General features: G+C 44.5%; 1 protein-coding gene across 4 annotated transcripts in view; it reads right to left on the reverse strand.

Moving 5' to 3' along the window:
- The window catches only part of pparg (peroxisome proliferator-activated receptor gamma), a 147,230-nt gene that overhangs the window by 87,998 nt on the left and 35,185 nt on the right, over positions 1–24,047 (reverse strand). For all 4 annotated transcript variants that reach the window (XR_010459913.1, XM_065004785.1, XM_065004783.1 and 1 more), the window contains exons 2-3: positions 2,112–2,573; positions 1,797–1,966 (exon numbers count right to left, since the gene is read on the reverse strand). Coding sequence is in view for 3 of the 4 variants with exons in the window: in XM_065004783.1 (XP_064860855.1) it covers positions 1,797–1,966; positions 2,112–2,573 (632 nt within the window). In the remaining variant the exon portion in view is untranslated. The remainder of the gene's footprint in view (positions 1–1,796; positions 1,967–2,111; positions 2,574–24,047) is intronic.

Genomic DNA, 24,047 nt, shown 5'->3' on the forward strand with positions numbered 1-24,047 from the left:
ACTGGCCCAATGCTCTAACCACTAGGCTACCTGCTGGTTACTGGCCCAACACTCTAACCACTAGGCTACCTGCTGGTTACTGGCCCAACTCTCTAACCACTAGGCTACCTGCTGGTTACTGGCCCAACACTCTAACCACTAGGCTACCTGCTGGTTACTGGCCCAACGCTCTAACCACTAGGCTACCTGCTGGTTACTGGCCCAACACTCTAACCACTAGGCTACCTGCTGGTTACTGGCCCAACACTCTAACCACTAGGCTACCTGCTGGTTACTGGCCCAACACTCTAACCACTAGGCTACCTGCTGGTTACTGGCCCAACACTCTAACCACTAGGCTACCTGCTGGTTACTGGTCCAACACTCTGACCACTAGGCTACCTGCTGGTTACTGGCCCAACACTCTAACCACTAGGCTACCTGCTGGTTACTGGTCCAACACTCTAACCACTAGGCTACCTGCTGGTTACTGGCCCAACACTCTAACCACTAGGCTACCTGCTGGTTACTGGTCCAACACTCTGACCACTAGGCTACCTGCTGGTTACTGGCCCAACACTCTAACCACTAGGCTACCTGCTGGTTACTGGTCCAACACTCTAACCACTAGGCTACCTGCTGGTTACTGGCCCAACACTCTAACCACTAGGCTACCTGCTGGTTACTGGTCCAACGCTCTAACCACTAGGCTACCTGCTGGTTACTGGTCCAACACTCTAACCACTAGGCGACCTGCTGGTTACTGGCCCAACACTCTAACCACTAGGCTACCTGCTGGTTACTGTTCCAACACTCTAACCACTAGGCTACCTGCTGGTTACTGGCCCAACACTCTGACCACTAGGCTACCTGCTGGTTACTGGTCCAACACTCTAACCACTAGGCTACCTGCTGGTTACTGGTCCAACGCTCTAACCACTAGGCTACCTGCTGGTTACTGGTCCAACACTCTAACCACTAGGCGACCTGCTGGTTACTGGCCCAACACTCTAACCACTAGGCTACCTGCTGGTTACTGGTCCAACACTCTAACCACTAGGCTACCTGCTGCCCCAAACAATAATAACAATAATACTATTAACAATACAAATACAACATTATTATTATACATAGTATTTATATAGTGATTTTCAAGGACCCAACATAGTCTCTCCCCAGCTTCCTCTTTCTGAAGCTCCACCTCAGTAAAGAATGTTTTAAACATCTGACCCTGGTTGGCTGACCCCAGCAGCTCTTGGCTTCTATCCTGATCCTCATACTAACGTACCACAAGATAATAGAACAATGAATACTGACTCACTGCTAACACTCTGCCTTGAAGTAGATACACACACTGCTAACACTGTGCCTTCCGGTAGATACACACACTGCTAACCACACTGACTGGCAAAGTATACTGACACATTAATGACTATACACACTTTTATGTTTTCTTGAAAGTAAGCACATATTTATCGGAAGATAGGATCTGTTTCAGAGAATGAACGGTGGAAATATGCCTCACACCTCTGGTCGCCCTTCGTATGATTATTTTTATTCAGAGGCGTTGTGTTGTGTCTGTCTAAGATGTTCTGCCACTGCAGGCTGTGCTGCTCGGGGAAGGAAACTATGTATGGGCTTGTGGTTAAAGTGACAGACAGACCCACATGAATTGCAAGAAATGTTTAACGTGGTTGAGGGCAGGCAACTTTTGACCCTGTCTGTCAGCGTGAGTTTAAGCCTCTTTAGGGTGTGAGGTTATAGCACACAGGTAAACAACGGAGAAATAAGGAGTACAGCCTACAGAGTAGTCGTACCTTGCAGCCTTCACAGGCATGGACTCCGTAGTGGAAGCCAGAAGCTTTGTCTCCACAGACTCGACACTCTATGTTGAGTAGGGAAGCGGTGGTGTCGTCCTGTAGTTTAGAGTAGAGAGGACTGCTGTCTGAGTGCTGGGGAGGAGACTCTGGCTCCAGTTTTATACAACCTGAGGGACAGAACAGACAGAAACACTGATACAATGACAAAGACAGAGCAGGGTCACACAACATGCACATTCATATAGAAGAGATGTTGTTGTGTTAGTTATATTTTCAAATGCTAGCAAATATTTGATCACACATAGGTCTCACCGTGTCCCTCCTGAACCTGGCTGTGGTTGTACATGTGGTCCATGTATGCAAGGTGGTGTCCCAGGGCAGGACTGGAGCCAGGGCTGGGGCAGGGCTGGTAACCCTGGCCAGGTCTAGGGCTGTGGTGACTGGGGCTGTAGCTGGCTTGGTAGTGGTGGGCCTGGGTGGGTCTGGGACTGTTGCTGGCTTGGTAGTGGTTGGCCTGGGTGGGTCTGGGGCTGTGGCTGTCTTGGTAGTGGTGGGCCTGGGTGGGTCTGGGACTGTGGCTTGCTTGGTAGTGGTGGACCTGGGTGGGTCTGTAGCTGGAGATGGTGGGTCCGTGTTCGTAGTCCAGGCTAGTGTAGTCCAGGGTGGTGAATGGTTTCATATCCAGAGAGTGAGAACTGTCATCAAGCTCATCCAGGTGTACAGGGGTCAGACTGATGCCCATTGGCCATGCGAGGAGCTGGGTATCCACCATGTCTGTTAGAGAGAGGGGAAGAGAGGGGGAGGGAGAGAGTCAGGATCTGTGTGTGTGAGAGAGTGTGTCAATGTGGTAAAAGACTAACTGATACAAAACATAGAGTCCTCCCGTCTGATTCCCTCAGGCTTGTCAATGTGAGGCCATTTCAGACTGAGATTAAAAAGATATGTGAGCTCTGTTGTTCTGTAATAAACATTCTGCATGCTTACCATCAAGACCATCTGAGACCCTCCTAGTGAAGTCTACAGAACTGTGTTCATAGTAGGGACCCTGCTAGTGAGGTCTACAGAACTGTGTTCATAGTAGGGACCCTCCTAGTGAAGTCTACAGAACTGTGTTCATAGTAGGGACCCTCCTAGTGAAGTCTACAGAACTGTGTTCATAGTAGGGACCCTCCTAGTGAAGTCTACAGAACTGTGTTCATAGTAGGGACCCTCCTGGTGAAGTATACAGAACTGTGTTCATAGTAGGGACCCTCCTGGTGAAGTCTACAGAACTGTGTTCATAGTAGGGACCCTCCTAGTGAAGTCTACAGAACTGTGTTCATAGTAGGGACCCTCCTGGTGAAGTCTACAGAACTGTGTTCATAGTAGGGACCCTCCTAGTGAAGTCTACAGAACTGTGTTCATAGTAGGGACCCTCCTAGTGAAGTCTACAGAACTGTGTTCAATCTCCGAACTGAACATATCCTGTGAGATAGTGAACTGAACTCTAACTTGGTTGACCTCCAATCAGTGACTGATGAAACCCACTGCTCTGAACCCATGTGATGTTACACTCAACTTTATATAACCAAGGCTATCCTTCACTATTAACAGATACCAGGGGAAATACTCCTCAAAACAAACAGAATTTATAACATGGGGTCTAACAGTACCAAGCCCTAATAGTAGTCTACGCAGATAAATAAATTATAATTTATAACATGGGAAAGTGTTAAGATGAAATCTAACAGTACCAGGCCATAGTAGTAGTCTAAGCAAAGAGCTCTTGGAAATACTGTGTGTACATACTTAGTTATTTAAAAATTGAATTGTGTTTTATTGCATATGTGGTGGTTTTGACCCACAGACTAGCAGATAAACTGGCACGTCAACTCTTTTTGGCTAGGCGAGCTAGCTGGCTAATAATTTTTGTTCAAATTATGCATGACCTGTCCCCAACGTCAATGGTTGTGAATATGGGGAAAGGTCTGTCCGTGAAAGAGATGTTCTGCTTTTTTGACACTCAACAAAGCAAGTTCTGCAGGCTCTAGTTTTATCTTATCTTGATTATTGCCAAGTCGTATGGTCAGGTGCTTCAAAGAAGGACCTAGAAAAACTGCAGCTGGCCCAGAACATAGCGGCACGTCTTGCTCTTTACTCTTATCAGAGGTCTTCTATAAATGCTATGCCAGTCTCTCTTGGTTAAAAGTAGAGGACAGACTGCGTCACTTCTTGGTTTTTATAAGAAACAGAAATGTGTTAAATTCCAATTGTTTGCATAGTCAACTGACACAGACACATACCCCACCAGATGTGCCACCAGGGGTCTTTTCCCAGTCCCCAAATCCAGAAGAAATTCAAAAAAGTGTATAGTATTAAATAGAGCCATTTTTTTCAAATGAACAACAAGTCTGGTTTCAAAAAACAGATAAAACAGCACCTCATGGAACAACACCTCTCCCCTATTTGACTTTGAGTTTGTGTGTATGTATTGATATGTAGGCTACGTGTGCCTTTTTTGCATGTGTAGTTCTGTCCTTGAGCTGTTCTTGTCTATTAATGTTCTGTATTATGTTTTGTGTGGACACCAAAAAGAGTAGTTTTAGTTTTATTTATTTGCACCAAAGACGACAAGTGATAAACAATACAGGTAAAACAATTATTTAAAAAACAATGATGTGCAGGTGTGGTTGGAAACCCAAGGGCTGATAAATTCCACACCACAAAAACACAATACATAGGTACAAAAATGAAGAAAAGTTTTATTTATTCGCACCACAGAAGTGAAAGACAAAACAGTACAGATAAAAACAGTGTGCAGGTGAGGTTGGAAGACCAAAAGGGCTGATATGAAAACCACAAACATAAGTACAAAAAAATAAAAACCTTTGATCAATCAGTTAAACAAAGCATATTAACTATAATTGTACATAACATACTCAGTAAATAGGAAAAAACATGTTTGATCATGTGCGTGTGAGTGTTATGCTACATGGAGGGGATTATTGGGTAGTTTGGTTCATCAGGCTGACCCCAAGTCTTCACCTGAAGTTATTGAGGGATGATGGGGTTTTGACAGCATGAAGATAAGAATTCCAGAGTATGGTACCTTTTTTATCTGATAGTAAATTCTATGTGAGGTGGGGAGGGTGAAGGTTATCACAGTGGCTTGTGTTATATAGATGGATTCTTTGTAATGGCGCCGGAGGGGATGGCTGCCGTTTTGCATTCTCCAAACCAACTGTGCTATTTAGAAGAAAACAATTGCGTTGTTGTAACTTATATTTTAACTTGTTTTTTACATAATGTTGTAGCAACCGTCACTTATGACCGAAAATAAGTTATTGACATCAGAACAGCGATTTTAAAAAATAAAAGGGGACGAAGGTCAGGCTGCCTTCTGAGAATTTGAAGGCGAGTGAGTAAATCCCTCTGCCATCAGTCCTATTATCCAACTTGAAATCATTGGATAACAAAATGGATGAGCTCCAATCAAGGATATCCTACCAACGGGACATTAAAACCTGTAATATCTTATGTTTCACCGAGTTGTGGCTGAACAACGACATGGATAACATGGATAACATCCATCAGCAAGATAGAACAGCTGCCTCCGGTAAGACAAGGGGTTCTGTGTCTATTTGTAAATAACAGCTGAGGCACTATATACCAAGAGTTCTTATCGTAGCTTTTTGTTTCCCACCACAAACAGATGCTGGCACTAAGACGGCACTCAACGAGCTGTATAGGGCCATAAGCAAACAGGAAAATGCTCATTCAGAGTGGCTGGGGACTTTAATGCAGGGAAACTTCTACCAGCACATTTGGGGCAGCAGGTAGCCTAATGCTTAGAGCGTTGGGCCGGTACCAAAAAGGTTGCTAGATCAAATCCCCAAACTGACAAAGTAAAAATCTGTCATACTGCCCCTGAACAAGACAGTTAACCCACTACTCCTAGGCTGTCATTGTAAATAAGAATGCGTTCTTAACTGACTTGCCTAGTTAAATTAAACAAAATGTTAAATGTGCAACTAGAGAAAAAAAAAACTCTTAACCACCTTTACTCCACACACAGAGGTGTACAAAGCTCCCCCCCACCCTTCATTTGGCAAATCTGACCAAAAAACTATCCTCCTGATTCCTGCTTACAAGCTAGAGCAGGAAGTACCAGTGACTCGCTCAATAAGGAAGTGGTCAGAGGACGCAGATGCTAAGCTACAGGACTGTTTTGTTAGCACAGACTGGAATATGTTCCGGGATTCTTCCAATGGCATTGAGGAGTACACCACATCAGTCACTGGCTTCATCAATAAGTGCATCGATGACGTCGTCCCCACAGTGACCGTGTGTACGTACCCCAAACGGTAGCTATGGATTACAGGCAACATCCGCACTGAGCTAAAGGGCAGAGTAGCAGCTATCAAGGAACGGGACTAACCCGGACGCTTAAAAGAAAACCCGCTATGCCCTCTGACAAACCATCAAACAGGCAAAGGGTCAATACAGGACAAAGATTGAATCGTGCTATACCAGCTCCAAAGGGGGCAAATCCAAGGTTAATGCAAGGTTATCAAAGAAACTACCAATGTCAGGATAGGGTGGCCGATAGACGGATCCAACTACCACTTTTTAACCACCAAAAAATGAGCAGGAGGGAATTTCTATGAAAAGAGATTCAACATCAATGAAATCCTCTATTACAAAGAATTGAAAACATTTATGAACTAAAATGGACCATCACTTGATGTTCTACAGTGGTGAACAGCATTATAAGCGTGGTTGTCACTTCAGTCAACCATGTTTCTGGAAGGGCAACAATGGTACATTCATGACTGAGAGAAGACCGATAATGAACAAGGTGGTCATGATTTTTAGGAAGACTGAACATTCAAATGAAAAAGGTAGAAAATCAACTTGTCTTGGACTTAGATAAAATGCTATACAGGTTGTTAAATTGCTTATCATAGTAATCACAAGTGATCGACTCATCTCTGGTAAATCTCAGGAATTTTTTATCTGGATCAACACAATAATGATATTTATTTTTGGCTTCATTAATATCAAATGGGTTAAAGACCATGTTATTAGAGTTGAAATCCTGCCCAACTAAGAGAGATATACACTTTTGGAATCATCCAGAGTGGAGCGGAAAAATAGAAGTGCATGTCCAATACAACCATACATTTGTGTTCGTTTTATCAATAGGGGTGCACTTGCTATAGAATGAACATTGACACAGTCCACATAACACCATCCTGATTGCTTCAGGATGGCGCCGACAGAGATGGTCGCCTCGCTTCGTGTTCTTAGGAAACTATGCAGTATTTTGTTTTTTTTTATGTATTATTTCTTACATTGTTACCCCAGGAAATCTCAAGTCTTATTACATACAGCCAGGAGGAACTATTGGCTATAAGAGCGACGTCAACTGACCAGGAATACGACTTTCGGGAAGCAGATCCTCTGTTTGGACCACCACCCAAGACAATGAATCAGATTCCAGTAGGCGACCCAAAACAACAGCACCGCAGAAGGGGCAGACGGAGCGGTCTTCTGGTCTGGCTCCGTAGACGGGAACGTCGCTCACCACTCCCGAGTATACATACTACTCGACAATGTCCAGTCTATTGACAACAAGGTAGACTAAATTCGAGCAAGGGTTGCCTTCCGGAGAGACAGAGATTGTAACATTCTCTGTTTATAAGCACCCGGTTTCTTCACGCATCGCGCCAACAAACAAAAATCTATCTGGTAAGAAGAAGGGCGGGGGTGTATGCCTTATGATTAACGAGTTGTGGTGCGATCATAACAACCTAAAGGAACTCAATTCCTTTTGTTCACCTGACCTAGAATTCCTTACAATTAAATGCCGACCGCATTATCTACCAAGAGAATTCTCTTCGATTATAATCATATTAGTGTACATCCATCCCCAAGCAGACACCTCGACGGCCCTGAAAGAACTTCATTGGACTCTATGTAAACTGGAAACCACATATCCTGAGGCTGCATTTATTATAGCTGGGGATTTTAACAAGGCTAATCTGAAAACAAAGCACCCTACATTTTATCAGAATTAGTGACCCGGGCTAGCAAAATTCTGGATCATTGCTACTCTTATCTCCCTCACCAACTTCAAACATCAGCTATCCGAGCAGCTAACCGATCGCTGCAGCTGTACATAGTCTATTGGTAAATAGCCCACCCATTTTCACCTACCTCATCCCCATACTGTTTTTATACTGTTTTTTTATTTTATTTATTTACTTTTCTGCTCTTTTGCACACCAATATCTCTACCTGTACATGACCATCTGATCATTTATCACCCCAGTGTTAAATCACCCCAGTGAATTTCCGGCGCCGACAGAGATGGCCGCCTCGCTTCGCGTTCCTAGGAAACTATGCAGTTTTTTGTTTTTTTACGTGTTATTTCTTACATTAGTACCCCAGGTCATCTTAGGTTTCATTACATACAGTCGAGAAGAACTACTGAATATAAGATCAGCGTCAACTCACCATCAGTACGACCAAGAATATGTTTTCCGCGACGCGGATCCTGTGTTCTGCCTTACAAACAGGACAACGGAATGGATCGCATGCAGCGACCCAAGAAAACGACTCCGAAAAAGAGGGAAACGTAGCGGTCTTCTGGTCAGACTCCGGACAAGGGCACATCACGCACCACTCCCGAGCATTCTTCTTGCCAATGTCCAGTCTCTTGACAACAAGGTTGATGAAATCCGAGCAAGGGTAGCATTCCAGAGGGACATCAGAGACTGCAATGTTCTCTGCTTCACGGAAACATGGCTTACTGGGAAGACGCTATCCGATGCGGTGCAGCCAACGGGTTTCTCCACGCATCGCGCCGACAGAAACAAACATCTTTCTGGTAAGAAGAGCGGCGGGGCGTATGCCTCATGACTAACAAGACATGGTGTGATGAAGGAAACATACAGGAACTCAAATCCTTCTGTTCACCTGATTTAGAATTCCTCACAATCAAATGTAGACCGCATTATCTTCCAAGAGAATTCTCTTCGATTATAATCACAGCCGTATATATCCCCCAAGCAGACACATCGATGGCTCTGAACGAACTTTATTTAACTCTTTGCAAACTGGAAACCATTTATCCGGAGGCTGCATTCATTGTAGCTGGGGATTTTAACAAAGCTAATCTGAAAACAAGACTCCCTAAATTTTATCAGCATATCGATTGCGCAACCAGGGGTGGTAAAACCTTGGATCATTGTTACTCTAACTTCCGCGACGCATATAAGGCCCTGCCCCGCCCCCTTTCGGAAAAGCTGACCACGACTCCATTTTGTTGATCCCTGCCTACAGGCAGAAACTTAAACAAGAGGCTCCCACGCTGAGGTCTGTCCAACGCTGGTCAGACCAAGCTGACTCCACACTCCAAGACTGCTTCCATCACGTGGACTGGGACATGTTTCGTATTGCGTCAGATGAAAATATTGACGAATACGCTGATTCGGTGTGCGAGTTCATTAGAACGTGCGTCGAAGATGTCGTTCCCATAGCAACGATAAAAACATTCCCAAACCAGAAACCGTGGATTGATGGCAGCATTCGCGTGAAACTGAAAGCGCGAACCACTGCTTTTAATCAGGGCAAGGTGTCTGGTAACATGTCCGAATATAAACAATGCAGCTATTCCCTCCGCAAGGCTATTAAACAAGCTAAGCGTCAGTACAGGGACAAAGTGGAATCTCAATTCAATGGCTCAGACACAAGAGGCATGTGGCAGGGTCTACAGTCAATCACGGACTACAAGAAGAAACCCAGCCCAGTCACGGACCAGGATGTCTTGCTCCCAGGCAGACTAAATAACTTTTTGCCCGCTTTGAGGACAATACAGTGCCACTGACACGGCCTGCAACGAAAACATGCGGTCTCTCCTTCACTGCAGCCGAGGTGAGTAAGACATTTAAACGTGTTAACCCTCGCAAGGCTGCAGGCCCAGACGGCATCCCCAGCCGCGCCTCAGAGCATGCGCAGACCAGCTGGCCGGTGTGTTTACGGACATATTCAATCAATCCCTATACCAGTCTGCTGTTCCCACATGCTTCAAGAGGGCCACCATTGTTCCTGTTCCCAAGAAAGCTAAGGTAACTGAGCTAAACGACTACCGCCCCGTAGCACTCACTTCCGTCATCATGAAGTGCTTTGAGAGACTAGTCAAGGACCATATCACCTCCACCCTACCTGACACCCTAGACCCACTCCAATTTGCTTACCGCCCAAATAGGTCCACAGACGATGCAATCTCAACCACACTGCACACTGCCCTAACCCACCTGGACAAGAGGAATACCTATGTGAGAATGCTGTTCATCGACTACAGCTCGGCATTCAACACCATAGTACCCTCCAAGCTCGTCATCAAGCTCGAGACCCTGGGTCTCGACCCCGCCCTGTGCAACTGGGTACTGGACTTCCTGACGGGCCGCCCCCAGGTGGTGAGGGTAGGCAACAACATCTCCTCCCCGCTGATCCTCAACACGGGGGCCCCACAAGGGTGCGTTCTGAGCCCTCTCCTGTACTCCCTGTTCACCCACGACTGCGTGGCCACGCACGCCTCCAACTCAATCATCAAGTTTGCGGACGACACAACAGTGGTAGGCTTGATTACCAACAACGACGAGACGGCCTACAGGGAGGAGGTGAGGGCCCTCGGAGTGTGGTGTCAGGAAAATAACCTCACACTCAACGTCAACAAAACTAAGGAGATGATTGTGGACTTCAGGAAACAGCAGAGGGAACACCCCCTATCCACATCGATGGAACAGTAGTGGAGAGGGTAGCAAGTTTTAAGTTCCTCGGCATACACATCACAGACAAACTGAATTGGTCCACTCACACTGACAGCGTCGTGAAGAAGGCGCAGCAGCGCCTCTTCAACCTCAGGAGGCTGAAGAAATTCGGCTTGTCACCAAAAGCACTCACGAACTTCTACAGATGCACAATCGAGAGCATCCTGGCGGGCTGTATCACCGCCTGGTACGGCAACTGCTCCGCCCTCAACCGTAAGGCTCTCCAGAGGGTAGTGAGGTCTGCACAACGCATCACCGGGGCAAACTACCTGCCCTCCAGGACACCTACACCACCCGATGTTACAGGAAGGCCATAAAGATCATCAAGGACATCAACCACCCGAACCACTGCCTGTTCACCCCGCTATCATCCAGAAGGCGAGGTCAGTACAGGTGCATCAAAGCTGGGACTGAGAGACTGAAAAACAGCTTCTATCTCAAGGCTATCAGACTGTTAAACAGCCACCATTGAGTGGCTGCTGCCAACACACTGTCATTGACACTGACCCAACTCCAGCCACTTTAATAATGGGAATTGATGGGAAATGATGTAAATATATCACTAGCCACTTTAAACAATGCTACCTTATATAATGTTACTTACCCTACATTATTCATCTCATATGCATACGTATATACTGTACTCTACATCATCGACTGCATCCTTATGTAATACATGTATCACTAGCCACTTTAACTATGCCACTTTGTTTACTTTGTCTACATACTCATCTCATATGTATATACTGTACTCGATACCATCTACTGTATGCTGCTCTGTACCATCACTCACTCATATATCCTTATGTACATATTCTTTATCCCCTAACACTGTGTATAAGACAGTAGTTTTAGAATTGTTAGTTAGATTACTTGTTGGTTATCACTGCATTGTCGGAACTAGAAGCACAAGCATTTCGCTACACTCGCATTAACATCTGCTAACCATGTGTATGTGACAAATAAAATTTGATTTGATTTGATTTGATTTGATTTGATTTAATCTGCAAAATTGTATTATTCGCCTACCTCCTCATGCCTTTTGCACACATTGTATATAGACTGCCCATTTTTTTTCTACTGTGTTATTGACTTGTTAATTGCTTACTCCATGTGTAACTCTGTGTTGTCTGTTCACACTGCTATGCTTTATCTTGGCCAGGTCGCAGTTGCAAATGAGAACTTGTTCTCAACTAGCCTACCTGGTTAAATAAAGGTGAAATAAAAAATAAAAATAAAAACTCTAACTTCCGCGACCCATACAAATCCCTCCATCGACCACAACTCCATTTTGTTGCTCCCAGCCTATAGACAGAAACTAAAACAGGAAACGCCCGTGCTCAGGTCTGTTCAACGCCGACCAATCTGGACTGGGATATGTTCCGGATAACATCCGGACAACAACATTGATGCATACGCTGATTCAGTGAACGAGTTTATTAGCAAGTGCATCGGTGATGTTGTACCCACGGTGACTATTAAAACCTTCCCCAACCAGAAACCGTGGATTGATGGCAGCATTCGCTCAAAACTGAGAGCGCTAACCACTGCTTTTAATCAGGTCAAGGCGACTGGAAACATGAGGCTGAGGAAATTTGGCTCGTCACCAAAAACACTTACAAACCTTTACATATACACAATCGAGAGCATCCTGTCGGGCTGTATCACCGCCTGGTACGGCAACTGCTCCGCCCACAACCGTAAGGCTCTCCAGAGGGTAGTGAGGTCTGCACAACACATCATAGTTGTTGTGAAATTGTTAGATATTACTGCACGGTCGGAATTAGAAGCACAAGCATTTCATTACACTCGCATTAACATCTGCTAACCATGTGTATGTGACCAAAACATTTGATTTGAAGACAGAGGATTATGACACTTGACAATGTGTGTTTTGGTCATGAGGTTAGGTGAAACACGTACAAAGTAGAGTAAATGTGTGTGTGTGTGTAAGTACGGGTGTGTGGGGGGCGACCAGCTGATCATACTTCAGTTATGTGATGTTGTGATGTCTTTCCTTCTTCAATTAGTCCTGGTAGCAGTTCCTTTTGAGGTGATTTTGGCTCCCTTCAGGCATTTGGCTCTACTGAGAATCTATAGATCTGGGCCGTCCATCGGGAAGAACGTGCAATTCCTATGCGCCCGCTCCATCTCAATGAGTTTGAGTCCAGTTTGAGTTTATCTTGGCCTTCTTTTTGTGGAGTGAGTAGTTAATGGAGTGTAGTGTTGATACGTATTCACATCTCTAAAGAACTGTTGGTGTTGACCCAGTAGTTCATGGAGTGTAGTGTTGATACGTATTCACATCTCTAAAGAACTGTTGGTGTTGACCCAGTAGTTCATGGAGTGTAGTGTTGATACGTATTCACATCTCTAAAGAACTGTTGGTGTTGACCCAGTAGTTCATGGAGTGTAGTGTTGATACGTATTCACATCTCTAAAGAACTGTTGGTGTTGACCCAGTAGTTCATGGAGTGTAGTGTTGATACGTATTCACATCTCTAAAGAACTGTTGGTGTTGACCCAGTAGTTCATGGAGTGTAGTGTTGATACGTATTCACATCTCTAAAGAACTGTTGGTGTTGACCCAGTAGTTCATGGAGTGTTGTGTTGATACATATTCCTCTTCCACATTGAGCTTGGCAGAATTTTTTTTGTCTAGTATTAGCCATGCTGCAAGCTTATTGTGAGCTAAAATGAGTTCCCAAACACTATCCACACCCCCCATCCTGAAAACAAGCTCCACCAGTGAAATGGCAAACACACACACCTTCTCCCTTACCTCACCTCGCTCATCAACTCATCCCTGACCGCTGGCTACGTCCCTTCCGTCTTCAAGAGAGCGAGAGTTGCACCCCTTCTGAAAAAACCTACACTCGATCCCTCCGATGTCAACAACTACAGACCAGTATCCCTTCTTTCTTTTCTCTCCAAAACTCTTGAACGTGCCGTCCTTGGCCAGCTCTCCCGCTATCTCTCTCAGAATGACCTTCTTGATCCAAATCAGTCAGGTTTCAAGACTAGTCATTCAACTGAGACTGCTCTTCTCTGTATCACGGAGGCGCTCCGCACTGCTAAAGCTAACTCTCTCTCCTCTGCTCTCATCCTTCTAGACCTATCGGCTGCCTTCGATACTGTGAACCATCAGATCCTCCTCTCCACCCTCTCCGAGTTGGGCATCTCCGGCGCGGCCCACGCTTGATTGCGTCCTACCTGACAGGTCGCTCCTACCAGGTGGCGTGACGAGAATCCGTCTCCACACCACGTGCTCTCACCACTGGTGTCCCCCAGGGCTCTGTTCTAGGCCCTCTCCTATTTTCGCTATACACCAAGTCACTTGGCTCTGTCATAACCTCACATGGTCTCTCCTATCATTGCTATGCAGACGACACACAATTAATCTTCTCCTTTCCCCCTTCTGATGATCAGGTGGCGAATCGCATCTCTGCATGTCTGGCAGACATATCAGTGTGGATGACGGATCATCACCTCAAGCTGAACCTCGGCAAGACGGAGCTGCTCTTCCTCCCGGGAAGGACTGCCCGTTCCATGATCTCGCCATCACGGTTGACAACTCCATTGTGTCCTCCTCCCAGAGCGCTAAGAACCTTGGCGTGATCCTGGACAACACCCTGTCGTTCTCAACTAACATCAAGGCGGTGTCCCGTTCCTGTAGGTTCATGCTCTACAACATCCGCAGAGTACGACCCTGCCTCACACAGGAAGCGGCGCAGGTCCTAATCCAGGCACTCGTCATCTCCCGTCTGGATTACTGCAACTCGCTGTTGGCTGGGCTCCCTGCCTGTGCCATTAAACCCCTACAACTCATCCAGAACGCCGCAGCCCGTCTGGTGTTCAACCTTCCCAAGTTCTCTCACGTCACCCCGCTCCTCCGCTCTCTCCACTGGCTTCCAGTTGAAGCTCGCATCCGCTACAAGACCATGGTGCTTGCCTACGGAGCTGTGAGGGGAACGGCACCTCAGTACCTCCAGGCTCTGATCAGGCCCTACACCCAAACAAGGGCACTGCGTTCATCCACCTCTGGCCTGCTCGCCTCCCTACCACTGAGGAAGTACAGTTCCCGCTCAGCCCAGTCAAAACTGTTCGCTGCTCTGGCCCCCCAATGGTGGAACAAACTCCCTCACGACGCCAGGACAGCGGAGTCAATCACCACCTTCCGGAGACACCTGAAACCCCACCTCTTTAAGGAATACCTAGGATAGGATAAAGTAATCCCTCTCACCCCCTTAAAAGATTTAGATGCACTACTGTTCCACTGGATGTCATAAGGTGAATGCACCAATTTGTAAGTCGCTCTGGATAAGAGCGTCTGCTAAATGACTTAAATGTAAATGTAAATGTGATTGATAAACAGAGAGAAGGCAGAGGACTTATTCACTGTATGGATTCTGACGTCACTTTGATACATTTATTGTAATTTAGCAGAAACTCTTATCCAGAGCGACTTACAGTGCATACATTTTCATACTTCCACCACATACTGGTCCTCCGTGTGAATCAAACCAACAACCCTGGCATTGCAAGTGCCATGCTCTACCAACTGAGCCACACGGCACCTAAACGAGCAGGAGATCACCAACTCACAAGTTATAGCTGTGGATACAAGCAGTAAGCCAAAACACCGGTGGAAGATGCTTGGGAGAGACAGCGGTAAGAGCATTCACTTAACCACAGAAGGAGCAGCATGAATGAAGTTTGTTAATACAGATAAATTGTAAATGTATAAATTAATAGATCACTAATCACCCCGTATGTATGTATGTATGTATGTATGTATGTATGTATACATATATACATACACACACACACAGTGGGGAGAACAAGTATTTGATAACCTGCCAAATCGGCAGTGTTTCCTAATTACAAAGCATGTAGAGGTCTGTAATTTTTATCATAGGTACACTTCAACTGTGAGAGACGGAATCAAAAACAAAAATCCAGAAAATCACATTGTATGATTTTTAAGTAATTATTTTGCATTTTATTGCATGACATAAGTATTTGATCACCTACCAACCAGTAAGAATTCCGTTTCTCACAGACCTGTTAGTTTTTCTTTAAGAAGCCCTCCAGTTCTCCACTCATTACCTGTATTAACTGCATCTGTTTGAACTCGTTACCTGTATAAAAGACACCTGTCCACACACTCAATCAAACAGACTCCAACCTCTCCACAATGGCCAAGACCAGAGAGCTGTGTAAGGACATCAGGGGTAAAATTGTAAACCTGCACAAGGCTGGGATGGGCCACAGGACAATAGGCAAGCAACTTGGTGAGAAGGCAACAACTGTTAGCGCAATTATTAGAAAATTGAAGAAGTTCAAGATGAAGGTCATTCACCCTCGGTCTGGGGCTCCATGCAAGTTCTCATCTCGTGGGGCATCAATGATCATGAGGAAGGTGAGGGATCAGCCCAGAACTACACGACAGGACCTGGTCAATGACCTGAAGACAACTGGGACCACAGTCTCAAAGAAAACCATTAGTAACACACTATGCTGTCATGGATTAAAATCCTGCAGCGCATGCAAGGTCCCCCTGCTCAAGCCAGCGCATGTCCAGGCCCGTCTGAAGTTTGCCAATGACCATCTGGATGATCCAGAGGAGGAATGGGAGAAGGTCATGTGGTCTGATGAGACAAAAATAGAGCTTTTTGGTCTAAACTCCACTCGCCGTGTTTGGAGGAAGAAGGATGAGTACAACCCCAAGAACACCATCCCAACCGTGAAGCATGGAGGTGGAAACATCATTCTTTGGGGATGCTTTTCTGCAAAGGGGACAGGACGATTGCACCGTATTGAGGGGAGGATGGATGGGGCCATGTATCGCGAGATCTTGGCCAACAACCTCTTTCCCTCAGTAAGAACATTGAAGATGGGTGGTGGCTGGGTCTTCCAGCATGACAACGACCCGAAACACACAGCCAGGGCAACTAAGGAGTGGCTCCGTAAGAAGCATCTCAAGGTCCTGGAGTGGCCTAGCCAGTCTCCAGACCTGAACCCAATCGAAAATCTTTGGAGGGAGCTGAAAGTCTGTATTGCCCCAAAACCTGAAGGATCTGGATACGGTCTGTATGGAGGAGTGGGCCAAAATCCCTGCTGCAGTGTGTGCAAACCTGGTCAAGAACTACAGGAAATGTTTCTGTAACAAATATTAAGTTCTGCTTTTCTGATGTATCAAATACGTATGTCATGCAATGAATTACTTAAAAATCATACAATGTGACACAGTTGAAGTGTACCTATGATAAAAATTACAGACCTCTACATGCTTTGTAAGTAGGAAAACCTGCATGTATGTATGTATGTATGTATGTATGTATGTATGTATGTATGTATGTATGTATGTATTTGTTTTGTTTAAATGTGTGTGCATGTGAGTGTGGGGGAGTTTGGATATAAGGAGGCGATTAGCAACAGCTACTGAGGATCCTAAAAATACAAACACACCAAATCTGGACAATGTACCAATTTGTTTCACCTGGCAGCTGGTTCCTTGATATTTTGTTAACATTATTGAACAGTCATTTGAGAGGAATAGGAGATGCAATTGAGGAATTCAGTGCTGAGAACGACTGACTCTGAACTGTGTGTGGTGAGCTTTCTGCCACCCAGAGCTGCTGAGGCATCACCCAAGTGGGTGCTACACATTGTGCAGGAGGCCAGTGTATTGGTTGACCTAGCTACAGTTGAATTCAGAAGTTTACATACACCTTAGCCAAATACATTTAAACTCAGTTTTTCACAATTCCTGACAAAGAGGCGCAGCAGCGCCTCTTCAACCTCAGGAGGCTGAAGAAATTCGGCTTGTCACCAAAAGCACTCACAAACTTCTACAGATGCACAATCGAGAGCATCCTGGCGGGCTGTATCACCGCCTGGTACGGCAACTGCTCCGCCCTCAACCGTAAGGCTCTCCAGAGGGTAGTGAGGTCTGCACAACGCATCACCGGGGGCAAACTACCTGCCCTCCAGGACACCTACACCACCCGATGTTACAGGAAGGCCATAAAGATCATCAAGGACATCAACCACCCGAACCACTGCCTGTTCACCCCGCTATCATCCAGAAGGCGAGGTCAGTACAGGTGCATCAAAGCTGGGACCGAGAGACTGAAAAACAGCTTCTATCTCAAGGCCATCAGACTGTTAAACAGCAATCACTAACATTGAGTGGCTGCTGCCAACACACTGTCATTGACACTGACCCAACTCCAGCCACTTTAATAATGGGAATTGATGGGAAATGATGTAAATATATCACTAGCCACTTTAAACAATGCTACCTTATATAATGTTACTTACCCTACACTATTCATCTCATATGCATATGTATATACTGTACTCTAGATCATCGACTGCATTCTTATGTCACTAGCCACTTTAACTATGCCACTTTGTTTACTTTGTCTACATACTCATCTCATATGTATATACTGTACTCGATACCATCTACTGTATGCTGCTCTGTACCATCACTCATTCATATATCCTTATGTACATATTCCTTATCCCCTTACACTGTGTATAAGACAGTAGTTTTGGAATTGTTAGTTAGATTACTTGTTGGTTATCACTGCATTGTCGGAACTAGAAGCACAAGCATTTCGCTACACTCGCATTAACATCTGCTAACCATGTGTATGTGACAAATAAAATTTGATTTGATTTGATTAGATTTTATGTCAAAAATTCCCTGTTTTATGTCAGTTTGGATCACAGATTTATTTAAGAATGTGAAATGTCAATAATAGTAGAGATTAATTTAAGCTTTTATTTCTTTCATCACATTCCCAGTAGGTCAGAAGTTTGCATACGCTCAATTAGTATTTGGTGGCATTGACTTTAAATTGTTTAACATGGGTCAAACGTTTTGGGTAGCCTTCCACAAGCTTCCCACAATAAGTTGGGTGAATTTTGGCCCATTCCTCCTGACAGCTGGTTTCAACTGAGTCAGGTTTATAGGCCTCCTCGCTCGCACATGCTTTTTCAGTTCTGCCCACAAATGTTCTATGAGATTGAGGTCAGGGCTTTGTGATGGCCACTCCAATGCCTGGACTTTGTTGTCCGTAAGTCATTTGGAAGTTTGCTTCTGTCCATTTGCGATCAAGCTTTAACTTCCTGATTGATATCTTGAGATGTTGCTTCAATATATCCACAATTTCCCTTCCTCATGATGCCATCTATTTTGTGAAGTGCACCAGTCCCTCCTGCTGCCACACCCATGCTTCACGGTTGGGATGGTGAACATATCAAATCAAATCAAATTTATTTATATAGCCCTTCGTACATCAGCTGATATCTCAAAGTGCTGTACAGAAACCCAGCCTAAAACCCCAAACAGCAAGCAATGCAGGTGTAAAAGCACGACCATTTCAAGGACAGCTTTTTTCCATCTACGTAACATTGCAAAAATCAGAAACTTTGTCCTAAAATGATGCAGAAAAATGAATCCATGCTTTTGTCACTTCTAGGTTAGACTACTGCAATGCTCTACTTTCCGGCTACCCGGATAAAGCACTAAACTTTTTTATATCCTTCCTGTTTGGCCCTGTCCGGGGGTGTCCTCGGATGGGGCCACAGTGTCTCCTGACCCCTCCCGTCTCAGCCTCCAGTATTTATGCTGCAGTAGTTTATGTGTCGGGGGGCTAGGGTCAGTTTGTTATATCTGGAGTACTTCTCCTGTCCTATTCAGTGTCCTGTGTGAATCTAAGTGTGCGTTCTCTAATTCTCTCTTTCTCTCTCTCGGAGGACCTGAGCCCTTGGACCATGCCTCAGGACTACCTGACATGATGACTCCTTGCTGTCCCCAGTCCACCTGACCGTGCTGCTGCTCCAGTTTCAACTGTTCTGCCTTATTATTCAACCATGCTGGTCATTTATGAACATTTTAACATCTTGGCCATGTTCTGTTATAATCTCCCCCCGGCACAGCCAGAAGAGGACCGGCCACCCCACATAGCCTGGTTCCTCTCTAGGTTTCTTCCTAGGTTTTGGCCTTTCTAGGGAGTTTTTCCTAGCCACCGTGCTTCTACACCTGCATTGCTTGCTGTTTGGGGTTTTAGGCTGGGTTTCTGTACAGCACTTTGAGATATCAGCTGATGTACAAAGGGCTATATAAATAAATTTGATTTGATTTGTTCTTTGGCTTGCAAGCCTACCCCTTTTTCCTACAAACATAACAATGGTCATTATGGCCAAACAGTTCTAATATTTGTTTGATCAGACCAGAGGACATTTCTCCGAACAGTACGATCTTTGTCCCCATGTGCAGTTGCTGAGCGGCCTTTCAGGCTATGTCGAAATAGGATATAGTGTGGATATAGATACTTTTGTACCCGTTTCCTCCAGCATCTTCACAAGGTCCTTTGCTGTTGTTCTGGGATTGATTTGCACACACCAAAGTACGTACATCTCTAGGAGACAGAACGCGTCTCCTTCCAGAGCGGTATGATGGCTGTGTGGTCCCATGGTGTTTATACTTGCGTACTATTGCTTGTACAGATGAACGTGGTACATTCAGACGATTGGAAATTGCTCCCAAGGATGTGCCAGACTTGTGGAGGTCTACAATTATTTTTCTGAGGTCTTGGCTGATTTCTTTTGATTTTCCCATGATGTCAAGCTAAGAGGCACTGACGTTGAAGGTAGGCCTTGAAATACATCCACATGTACACCTCCAATTGACTCAAATGTTGTCAATTAGCCCATCAGAAGCTTCTAAAGCCATGACATCATTTTCTGGAATTTTCCAAGCTGTTTAAAGGCAATGTCACCTTAGTGTATGTAAACTTCTGACCCACTGGAATTGTGATACAGTGAATAATAAGTGGAATAATCAGTCTATAAACAATTGTTGGAAAAAATACTTGTGTCATGCACAAAGTAGGGTCCTAACCGACTTGGCAAAACTAAAGTTTGTTAACAAGAAATTTGTGGACTGGTTGAAAAACTAGTTTTAATGACTCCAACCTAAGTGTATGTAAACTTCCGACTTCAACTGTAACTATAGTTAGATCAACCAATACATAATCATGAGTAGCCTAGCTATAGTTGGCTAAGTCAACCAATACATCATAAGTAGCCTAGCTATAGTTGGCTAGCTAGGTCAACCAATACATCATCACGAGTAGCCAAACTATAGTTGGCTACGTCAACCAATACATCATCATGAGTAGCCTAGCTATAGTTGGCTACGTCAACCAATACATCATCATGAGTAGCCTAGCTATAGTTGGCTACGTCAACCAATACATCATCATGAGTAGCCTAGCTATAGTTGGCTACGTCAACCAATACATCATCATGAGTAGCCTAGCTATAGTTGGCTACGTCAACCAATACATCATCATGAGTAGCCTAGCTATAGTTGGCTAGCTCAACCAAGACATCATCATGAGTAGCCTAGCTATAGTTTGCTAAGTCAACCAATACATCATCATGAGTAGCCTAGCTATAGTTGGCTAAGTCAACCAATACATCATCATGAGTAGCCTAGCTATAGTTGGCTAAGTCAACCAATACATCATCATGAGTATCCTAGCTATAGTTGGCTAGCTCAACCAATACATCATCATGAGTAGCCTAGCTACAGTTGGCTAGCTCAACCAATACATCATCATGAGTAGGCTAGCTATAGTTGGCTAGCTAAACCACTACATCATCATGAGTAGCCTAGCTATAGTTGGCTAGCTAAACCACTACATCATCATGAGTAGCCTAGCTATAGTTGGCTAGCTAAACCACTACATCATCATGAGTAGCCTAGCTATAGTTGGCTAGCTCAACCACTACATCATCATGAGTAGCCTAGCTATAGTTGGCTAGCTCAACCAATACATCATCATGAGTAGCCTAGCTATAGTTGGCTAGCTAAACCACTACATCATCATCATGAGTAGCCTAGCTATAGTTGGCTAGCTAAACCACTACATCATCATGAGTAGCCTAGCTATAGTTTGCTAGCTAAACCACTACATCATCATGAGTAGCCTAGCTATAGTTTGCTAGCTAAACCACTACATCATCATGAGTAGCCTAGCTATAGTTGGCTAGCTAAACCACTACATCATCATGAGTAGCCTAGCTATAGTTTGCTAGCTAAACCACTACATCATCATCATGAGTAGCCTAGCTATAGTTGGCTAGCTCAACCACTACATCATCATGAGTAGCCTAGCTATAGTTGGCTAGCTCAACCACTACATCATCATGAGTAGCCTAGCTATAGTTGGCTAGCTCAACCACTACATCATCATGAGTAGCCTAGCTATAGTTGGCTAGCTCAACCACTACATCATCATGAGTAGCCTAGCTATAGTTGGCTAGCTAAACCACTACATCATCATGAGTAGCCTAGCTATAGTTTGCTAGCTAAACCAATACATCATCATGAGTAGCCTAGCTACAGTTGGCTAGCTAAACCACTACATCATCATGAGTAGCCTAGCTATAGTTTGCTAGCTAAACCACTACATCATCATGAGTAGCCTAGCTATAGTTTGCTAGCTAAACCACTACATCATCATGAGTAGCCTAGCTATAGTTTGCTAGCTAAACCAATACATCATCATGAGTAGCCTAGCTACAGTTGGCTAGCTAAACCACTACATCATCATGAGTAGCCTAGCTATAGTTGGCTAGCTAAACCACTACATCATCATGAGTAGCCTAGCTATAGTTTGCTAGCTAAACCAATACATCATCATGAGTAGCCTAGCTATAGTTTGCTTACTCATGATGATGTATTGGTTGGTTTGTTTTTTTCTTTGGAAGCGCTTTGAAATTATGAAAAGCACTGTGGACATCTATATACGTTTAAAAAATGCAACATGAAACAATTTCATTTATTTTACTGAGTTACAGTTCATATTAGGCCCTAATCTATGGATTTCACAGGACTGGGCAGGGGCACAGCCATGGGTGTCCCTGGGAGGGCATAGGCCCACCCACTTGGGAGCCAGGCCCGTCAACTGGGGAGCCAGGCCCAGCCAATCAGAATTAGTTTCCCCCCACAAAAGGGCTTTATTAGAAACAGAAATACACCTCTGTTTCATCAGCTGTCCGGGTGGCTGTTCTCAGGTGAAAAAAGCCAGATGTGGAGGTCCTTGGCTGGCATTGTTACACAGTCTGCGATAGTGAGGCCAGTTGGGCCAAATTCTCTAAAACGACATCGGAGGCTGTTTATAGTAGATAAATGAACATTCAATTCTCTGCCAACAGCTCTGCTGGACTTTTCTGCAGTCATCATGCCAATTGCAAGCTCCTTCAAAACTTGAGACATCTGCGGCATTGTGTTGTGTGATGGAAATGCTCACCAACAGGGATGTAAACAAATTTGTGCACAAAATGAGAGAAAAGTTTTTTTTGCATATGGAACTTTTCAGTGATCTTTTATTTCAGCTCATGAAATATGGGACCAAAACTTTACATGTTTATATTTTTGTTCAGTTTAAATTATTATTATTATTGGCCAGTGTTGAGATGAAATCTAACAGTCAATATGACAGTGTTGAGTTGAAATGTAACAGTACATAGATTTCACCTCAACACTGTCCTAACAGTAAAACACTTTAAAAGGTGTTCAGGGTATTTTTAAATAGACCAATAAGAGTGTCTATGCCAAGTATGCCATGTATATTAATAGGACAGCATTAGAGGATAAACTAAAATGGGTCGAAATAACTATCAATGACTTCCAGAATAAAACCATGGTAAAAACATCCTCCTTCAAATTACTTATTGTTTCCTTCATACTGAATGGGTGGAATGTGGACAACAGAAGTTAACGGGAGTCCACTTCAGCTTACGGTAACTGGCACATTGTTCCAAACAGGGAAAGGAGGAGAGAAGCCAACTGCACTATAGAAAGGTTCTGTTCTGGATTCACTAGGCAAGTAACTATTATTAATAGATTAACACAGGTTTCCGTCCAGCAGTGGACATCTATTCTATTCACTATCTGGTAAACAGGGTTTTAATGCGGATGGACTTTTGCTCTGATTGGCAAAGCCTTGATACACACACACAGAGAGGGGGGGAGCTGCTGAGAGAGAGAGAGAGAAACTCCCCAGACCATCTAAAAGGCCCCGAATGACTCCCTGGAGGTCAAGTTTTGCAACAGTCATCATCAGATGGAGACACTGTTTTTCTGTCCCAGCCTGGTCTCAACCAGAGGCCTCATGCCCATGGACACCCAGGAGACATGTGTCCCGTAAAGTCTAGATCCATTAGTAGGGAGAAAATACAGTGCCTTCGGAAAGTTCAGACCCCTTGACTTTTTCCGCACTACTTTACAGCCTTATTTTAACATTTAAAAATTGTCCTCAGCAATGTACAAACACTACCCCATAATGACAAAGTGAAAACAGGTTTTTAGAAATGTTGGTAATTTATTAAATATAAAACAGATA

Source organism: Oncorhynchus nerka, linkage group LG2 (assembly GCF_034236695.1).
Source record: "Oncorhynchus nerka isolate Pitt River linkage group LG2, Oner_Uvic_2.0, whole genome shotgun sequence".
Lineage (NCBI taxonomy): Eukaryota > Metazoa > Chordata > Actinopteri > Salmoniformes > Salmonidae > Oncorhynchus > Oncorhynchus nerka.